The 8538-nt window shown below is 53.0% G+C and overlaps 1 protein-coding gene across 4 annotated transcripts in view; it reads left to right on the forward strand.

The window, feature by feature from the left end:
• IDH3A (isocitrate dehydrogenase (NAD(+)) 3 catalytic subunit alpha) overlaps positions 1 to 8538 on the forward strand; it is an 18972-nt gene that overhangs the window by 274 nt on the left and 10160 nt on the right. For 2 of the 4 annotated variants that reach the window (XM_029950201.1, XM_029950203.1), the window contains exons 2-6: positions 3094 to 3156; positions 5425 to 5508; positions 6696 to 6810; positions 7857 to 8044; positions 8384 to 8517. In XM_029950201.1, the coding sequence (XP_029806061.1) occupies positions 3094 to 3156; positions 5425 to 5508; positions 6696 to 6810; positions 7857 to 8044; positions 8384 to 8517 (584 nt within the window). The remainder of the gene's footprint in view (positions 1 to 3093; positions 3157 to 5424; positions 5509 to 6695; positions 6811 to 7856; positions 8045 to 8383; positions 8518 to 8538) is intronic. The other 2 variants (XM_029950202.1, XM_029950204.1) reach the window with 1 other exon arrangement.

Raw genomic sequence — 8538 nt, forward strand, 5'->3', positions numbered from 1 at the left:
TGAGGCGGAGCCGGCCAAGGTCACGACGGGGCCCGGGTGCCCCCGCGAACGGCTCGCCGGGGTCGGGCCTGCGCCTAGTAGAGCCTGGGGAGGCCCGAACGCGGTGGCGGAGCCGCGGTGTGGGCACGAGGCTCGCGGAGGCAGCCGGTGCGCCCCTCGTAGGGCGCAGGGTCCCTCGCACGCGGGCGTCCCCATCCGAGCCCCCCCGCCGGTGTTGGGGAGAAAGCTGCGACCTGGAGAGTTGTGGTGCCCTTGACACCTCGGGGCCCGAGCCGGAGCCGGGAGGGGCTTCAGGTGCTCCCCGCACTTCCCTGGTTCCCTGGCGGAGCCAGCCTGCGTCTGCAGATGCTGCCGCTCAAGGTCACGAGGGGAGTCGGTGTCGAAGCTGCGGCGGTCCCAGGGGTCTCGCTTCCTGGTTCCTGGTTCCGGGCCGCCGGCCCGGGAGTCTTAGGTTTGAATCCGGGCCATGGTGCTGATTGGCTGTATGACCTTGAGCAAATTACTTAACATCTCTGGGCTTATTATATATGTGCCCAGCCGTGAAACGCCTATGCTTGCTCTCAGTTGTTGAGGGTTAGATAAAATAACGTGAGAGCACCCGGTGCTGGCGAAGCAGCACACAGATCTGTAGCTTTCCCGGCTCGCACTCACTGAGCAGACAGCGGCTCAGGGGCTTCAGGACCCGGTTCAGCTCGGTGACCCTCTTCAGGCCTGGGCTTGTGTGGACCGAGACTGTTAGGTGGAAGGGCTCCCGTGGCCCTGTCGTCCCCACTTAACACCTGATCCATGTGTGGTGGATTCAGTACGCCTACAGATGGTAGAAGCAGCCCCGTTGTTGGGGGACAGGCGGGAACTGTGCTTTGCCTGGAGTGTGGGGCGCAGTGGGTCTTTAGAAAGCCTGGGTTGTGGGATAGAAGGCGAGGTTCCCCTCTGACGTGAACTCCCTGTGTGGCCTTTGACCTCTGTGGGGCCGGGTTCTCCCCGTGGGGGTCAGAGCAGGAGGTGCCCAGCGTGTTGGAGACGCAGAGCTGGCGGAGGCTTCAATCAGAGCACTTCCTCTACTGGAGTTCCATTTAAAGCTTTGTTTGAAAAAAGTGATCTGCAGCTTAAATTGTTTTTTTTTTCCCCTTAAAAAAAAAGCTGTCTTTGGAGAAAATACTAGGTTTCTAAAGATCTTTCTGGTTCTAAAATGCTGTGATTACAAGCCAGTTTCTCGGCAGCAAACACTTATGAGACAGTACGTGGCGGACGGCCCCCACTGTTAAGTCGGGGAGGAAGGTGACTGAGGAGGTGAGGGGCTGTGGATGCAGAAGCCTCAGGGCCCCAAGTGTGAGGTTCAGCGGAGGCTCCGTGAGCCCCGCCTCAGTCTCCTTACCTGCAAAGGGCCACTGATACGTCTCTCTCCAGGTTTTGCAGAAATAAATTAATGTATGTACAACTAGATTGTAAAATACAAGACCGTCTGTGCTCCAAAAAGTCTTGCTTAAAGTTCTGGGTCATTTTAATGACTTAGAGCATCCTGCCCCTGCCTTGTTCTAAGATCACGTAGGAGAGGTGACAGCCGCCGTCGGGCTGGCTGCCAGAGAAAATGACCGCAAGTGTTAAAGGCGTTTGCGGGGTCAGAATTTGTCGGATGGTGAGGTGATTGAGGCTCGCTTTGGTTTTTCCAAAAGGTATTCACTGAGCACCTACTGTGAGCTGCCCTAGGTCCTGGCGATCCAAAGATGCTTGTGGCTTTACCTCTGAAGTCAGTTGTTGTTTGGATCTTCTGTGTGGCTGTCCTTCCCCCTTTCCGGGGTGGAGTGGGGGAAGCACTCAGGCAAATCTGTCTCCCAGCAGCCATCTGTCTGCGAGTGAATCACGTTCCCGGACTAAGACTTTTGCCAGCGGTTTTAGCAGAGGGTGCTCTTTGGCTCTGGCCCTATTTCGTATTTTCAGTGCAGGCCAGTGACTGTAGCCGCCGGGTGACAGAATGCAGCTCGTTCATGCCTTCTTGGCTGTGGTCGGTGTCTCGTTCCTAGATGCCACTGTTACAGCAGAGGTGCGGGCCTTGTGAGAAGCGTCCCCGAAAGGGAAGACCGGGTGTAACCAATGTGTCTTTGCTTGTGTATCCAGCATGGAAAACAGTTAGTTACCTTTATAACTTCTAATGGCTTTTAGTACCTTTGGTTGCTGTACTCAATTTCTTTGATTATATTCTGTTTATTATAACACGGCTTTGTACCAGTTTTCAATGCCTGAGTTATTAAAGTTCAAAATGACCTTTTAAAGTTTCTATTTCTGGTGTCTAATAGTGTTAAGTGGGAAAGAGTATACCGCTTGTAACCTCTTGGGCCAGTGGGATTAGTAGGTGACTTTTTTGGTATCCCTTTCCCAGCAACTAACAGTAATGACAATGTTACCTATATTAGGAGAAAAAATAAATAATTTATTAAAAATCTTCATTCTGTATGACACAAGTATCAAATGGCATTAAATAAACTTTATTAGATTTTTGTTATTATAAAGTGTAAGTACTAAATATTCATGGAGAAAAATAGGCATAATGTGTAGTTGGACGAGCACTGGACTAGGAGTCAGGAGGCCTGAATTCTGGTGTCTGAGGTCACTCTATGGCCTCAGGCACATCCTGACCTTTGGGCACCGATGTCTCCACCTGTATGATGAGTGACTGGGCTCTGGAACTGTTAAGGACCCTTCCGGCCCTCGGATTAGAGCTAGATTTCTTAGCGTGTGTGTCACCCCCAACCTGAACCAGTAGTCAAGACTGTTGACATGAAACCTTCCAGATCATCGGAGAAAAATCCAGTGTTTGAGTTAAAAAGGTAGTTTCCTTCCATTTTGAACATTTTTTGACAACTCATTCATCAGATCAACTTTGACAGTATACAGCAGTTAGATTTTCAAAGCAAAGATACACTGACTGCTTAGGTTCTCGCCTCTGAGGTAGCTGGTCACATTGAGCCAAAGCTGGAGGAGAGTATTCCTTAGAAGTTCCTGAACACATACGTGCAAACTTGTAACATCGGTCTCCGCCCCTTGCGCTGCGGGGTTTAACTCTGTGTGTGACGTGTCTTTGTTGATGTGACGTAGGTCTCTCGGCTGCTCGGGGCACTCCACAACCAGACACAGGTGACCAGAGGTTTTGCTGGTGGTGTGAGTATAATTACATCTTTTGTTTTTTCTTTCTAGAAGTTTCTCAAGAACGATGCTCTAACACGTTTATTGCATAGTGTCCTATCTCTGTTTATTTCAAATCCGCGGAACTTTGCCGTACTGGGTATTTAAATTACCGGCTCACACGCATAAAAGCATCAGGCCGCTTGCACTTTTAAAAGAATTCTGGCACAGCTGGCTACGTAAGCCTGACGTTAATGCCTTAAAGAAGTCTCATTAAAAATTGAAATTACCCTTGAGCCTGTTACTTTATTTCACAATCTCATTTGTGTAAGAGATTTTTTTGCAAAACTAGTACAAGTTGAGAGAAAATTGTTGAGAAGCTTCAAAACCTGCTTTGCATTTTTATTTTGTGAGCTTCCCGGAAAACAGTAGACGGCCCACTAATCAGAGTGCCTGGCGCGCCTCTGAGCCCCGTGGGCGCACACTCCCTCCGTGGCCTTGGAGACCATCGGGTTAGTGGGTCATCTATTTCCCATGAAATCTGCTGCTTTTAGAATCCCCGGCGTTAGAACCCTGCGCTTTAAAAGCTGATACCACATTTTTAGAGCCTTCTAAGACTGTGGGGCAGTGACTTCCTATTTGTTTTTCTTTTACCCCTTCCTAGAGAATCTGATTTGGATTTCACAATTCCTATACTCCCATATCATGGCTTATTCTGTGAGGGGTTTATTAGACCCTCACTCTCTGTTCTGTGGAAGAAACGCGCAGATTCTCCTGCTGGCCTGATGACACTTATTACATGTTGGGAGAACAGGAAGAAGCCAGAAGGTTCTTTTGGCCCTGCATGTGCAAAAGACACAGAATGAGGCTTGTACTGCTAGCTCACGGACAGCCAACCTGGCATTTCAAACATACTCTGAAAGCTAGTGAGAAGGCCCCTGCTCTCTGCTATGATTTAATTTTCCGACTGCCCATGTTTTAAAAATATTAGCCTGCTGGAGAGAGGGGTATATTTGAAAGAAATAAGAAGAGGAACTAAATTTTAACAAGATTTCTTCAGTAATACAGAAAAAATCAGAAATAGTCCTCGTGCTCAGTGAGTTTCAGTGGAAGGCAAGAGCCCAGGGAAGCTTGAATCGGTGATTTAAAGAAAGGGTAGCACAGACGCGTAGAACTGGACAGATCGGACACCGCTGTCTGGGCCAAAATTCCAGGTCGGAAGTCCCCACACAATGACATGCGTTGTCTCCCCCAAAATTTTTTTAACATTTACTTATTTTAGAGAGAGAGAAACACAGAGGATGAGCGGGGTCGGTCAGAGTGAGAGGGAGACACAGAATCCGAAGCAGGCTCCAGGCTCTGAACGGTCAGCACAGAGCCCGACGCGGGGCTCAAACCCACGACCTGTGAGATCATGACCTGAGCGGAAGTCGGCCGCTTCACCGACTGAGCCCCCCAGGCGCGCCAACACGTGTAGTCTCCAAATGGGGAGAGAGGGTCTGAATATTAGCTTGACTCATTGAAATCTGCCATCATTTCCCTTTACACGTTTTTATTTCTATGTTTGAAATGCTGGCTTGTGGGAAGCCTGTGAAATAAACCACTGGTGTCACGTCATTGACACGCGTGTCCCACATCCAGCTCAGACTCTGCAGGTAGGAGCACGTATGCTGCTCTTGTAGGTGACCAGGAAACTCTGCGGAGCTCATTTAGGTGACGTTGGTCATCGAGGAGCCGGTTTCACAGAGGAACTCAGAAAAGTGGAGATCGCCTTGTGACTGGAAGTCTGACTTTCTCTGAGTTCCCAGACTTCAGCAGTGTTCTGGAAATGGGTCTGAAGTGTTTCTAAGACGGAGCGAACTGTGAGAAACTTCCCTTCCCAGGGCCCCAGTGGGGAGGCAGGCGGCGGTCTTCTTGAGAAGGCCTCCGAATTCAGCAGAGAACGTTCTTGGAAGTTTTGTTCTCTCTGCTTCCATAGACCTAAATTAATTGGGCTCTTTGTAGTTTGTCTGGAAAAAAATATGAATTAGGAAGTCCACTCTGTGGTGTATTTTTGTTTTCTCTAAAGAGCATCGCTTGAGTCGGCTTAGAACCTCTGAACTCAGGTAAAGACTAGAATTGAGTCTCTGGATTCTTGCCTCCATTGTGGTGAGCTCTTAGGAGGCACCCCTGTTTTCTGGAAGGCCTTTCGGTCTTCTTGAAACCCCCTAGACCCTATAAACTGATTTCTTTGTCAGTGATATTCTATTCCAGACCATCAAAAATTGGTTCTTACTGTATTCTTTGGTGATTTCTTACATTCAGGTTCAGACAGTAACTTTAATTCCAGGGGATGGTATCGGCCCAGAGATCTCAGCTGCGGTGATGAAGATTTTTGATGCAGCCAAAGTAAGTGCGCTTAAAACTACCTGTGGTGACAATTGTAGGGGGCTCGTCTGAGCGGCTGGAGTCTGCAGAGTCAGGACGAACCGCTCATCGGTGCGGCGTGGAAGGCGTGTGGCCACCGCCACGACCGTGACGTCAGCAGGGTGTCCGGCTGCGGTGCGGGCGGGCCCTGGAGCCCTGCCAGGTCGCCCATCTACCCCCCCCCCCCGCCCCGCCCCCTGCCGAGGAGACTAGACCGGATATTTCAAAAACCTGTGTAGGAGATTGTGAAAGATCCAAACAGGCTTCTGCTGCGGGGTCATCCAGTATGAGGTGCGAACACTGGAACAGCCCGGCCTTCCGAGGACAGATGCTCAGAACGCTTTTGTTCGGGGGACACGGGGCCGGTGGGCTGTGACGCGACGGGGCAGGTGTGACCGTCCGCCCGGCGCCCGTTCCCCAAGAGCCCCCCGCAGAGGAGCCGGGCTCACCACTGCACCCCGCGGCCAGGACCCGGCCTCACTGGGTTCTGCTGTTGCACGTGTGCACTGAGCAGGGTGTGGCCGTGCGACTCAGGCGGCGTGTCGGGGGTTTCTAACGGCCTCACTGAGCCGCAGGTGGCGTGCCACGTGACCCCCCACCACACGCAGTGCGCGGTCCGAGCCAGGGCTGCAGCACACGCGCAGACACGCGCAGGGCTGTGTAGCCACCACCGCGGTCTAATTTTAGAACACTCACCGCCCAGAAGGAAGCCCTAGGCTCATTAGCCCTCACTGCCCATCCCCTACTGCCTGCCCCTACCCCTTCGTGGCCAGCCCCAGGCAGCTCCCCAGCCGCTCTCTGTCCCTGCGTGTGCCCCTTCTGGAAGCTTCACAGGAGCAGAATCTCGGGCGGGCCTCTGTGATTGGCTTTCTTCACTCAGCGCAAGGGTTGTCAGGACCACGTCGTGTGTCTGCAGACCACGTTTCTCTGATCCTTGCGATATTCTAATTTTAGTCATGTCAAGAGCTATGAAAAAAATAAGCGGGCAGGTGGCTGCGAGGTGCCGACCTTACGGCAGTGCAGAGAAGACATCTCTGCCCGCGTGCCGGGAACCTTCCGGGCCTTTACTGTATGTGTCCACCAGCTGCCCCGCAGGTGAAGCAGTCTGTGACTGTAGTGTGCGTGTGAGTCACACTCGCAGCTCATTGTGCTCTGTGTCCCCGCACCAGGCGCCCATTCAGTGGGAGGAGCGCAACGTCACCGCCATCCAAGGACCCGGAGGAAAGTGGATGATCCCTCCGGAAGCCAAAGAGTCCATGGATAAGAACAAGATGGGCTTGAAAGGTAGTGGACCCAAGGGCGACTGCGAGCTTGTCCTGCAGGCAGTGTGCACGGAAGCGGCACCCGGCCTGACGGTGTTAGAGTAGAGCCAGCCTGTAGGAAGCAGCGTACTTATTTCCTTTTCCAGTTTTTTTTATTGGAGCACAGCCACACGCAGCGTGATCCTAGGTGCAGGCACGCAGCGCAGTGACTCGCCTTGTCCACACGTGTTGCGCTCACCACACGATTCAAGTCACTTGTGTTGACACGCTGTGGTTTTCATTTGGGGACGCATTTCCCCCGGTGAAAACAGGAAGGTGTTGCTGGCCGGTGTCAAAGTATTTATCTTCACCTAGATTCATCTCTGCATACTTTTCATCAGTGCGTGCCTCAGGCCATGATTCAGAATACTGGCGTGTGCCAGATCCCACTCAGCCCAGGCCCTCGGTCCAGACAGGTTCAAGTCCGCGTCTCTCTCTGCCACTGACCAGGAGGCTCCCGCAAGTTTCTTCCTCTTGGTTGGAGTTTTTTCCGCTCATTTTTAACGGACAGCAAGAGTGGTGTTACCTCCCAGGTGGTGGTGAGGGCCAGACGGTGTCCAGCCTGGTCCTCTCCAGGGGGTGCACAGGAATGTTCCGGAAAGCCTCTGTGGGCATCTTCTTCCTTCATTGGAATCAGAGGGTAAAGCTAGAGACAGACGCCGTCCCTGGACGGCCCGAGTGAGTTAGCAGGTGGCCCTTGCTTGTTGTAAAAGTGTCCCTTTGTTCGTGGGCGTGCATGTCAGGCCACACGCTGCTTCTCATCTAAAGGAAGCGCCCCAGCTAAGCTGCGACAGAAGAGTGAGACAAAGAAAATTGGGATTTCAAATAATCATTAGGTACTTGTGTTTATAAAGAAGGGGCACCTGGTTGGCTAGGATCAAGGCGTGTGCGACCCTGGATCTCGGGGTTGTGGGTCTGGGCCCCGTGTTCCCTGTGGAGAGTAGTTAGAGATACAATCTTAAAGAAGAACAAAGGCAGACCCCCCCCCCCATGTGCCCGTTGCCACGTGGACTCTCTTCTTGATTACAGGCCCGTTAAAGACCCCGATAGCCGCGGGTCACCCGTCTATGAATCTATTGCTGCGGAAGACATTTGACCTTTATGCAAACGTGCGGCCGTGCGTCTCCATCGAGGGCTACAAGACCCCGTACAGCGACGTGAACATCGTCACGATCCGGGAGAACACGGAGGGGGAGTACAGCGGCATCGAGCACGTGGTGTGTGCACGCGCACGTTCGCTCTCCCGGGCGCGCTGTGCTCTTGACCGCCAGTTGTTGAGAACACCTGGCAGAGACGGGCTCACCTTGACCCCTGGGAGGTGGGGCCGGGGCCGGGAGGACGGTGTTCTCTGTGTCAAGTTAGCATCGACCTGACAGGCATGTCCTGGGGCACGGCCCGGGGCCGCCTCTGCCCCCCAGTTTCCCTCATCTGTGCAGTGGGCCTTATTCCCCCTACCTCCGCGGGCTGGGGTCCCTGTTACTAGCCCCGGCGACAAGGGGCGGTGGCGGCCAAGGCCCTCGGTGCGGCCGCTGCAGTGAGGCGGGGCCTCTCCGCAGATCGTGGACGGCGTGGTGCAGAGCATCAAGCTCATCACCGAGGAGGCCAGCCGGCGCATCGCCGAGTTCGCCTTCGAGTACGCACGCAACAACCACCGCAGCAACGTCACGGCCGTGCACAAGGCCAACATCATGTGAGTGCCGGCGGCGCGGGG

Source organism: Suricata suricatta, chromosome 9 (assembly GCF_006229205.1).
Source record: "Suricata suricatta isolate VVHF042 chromosome 9, meerkat_22Aug2017_6uvM2_HiC, whole genome shotgun sequence".
NCBI classification, from domain to species: domain Eukaryota; kingdom Metazoa; phylum Chordata; class Mammalia; order Carnivora; family Herpestidae; genus Suricata; species Suricata suricatta.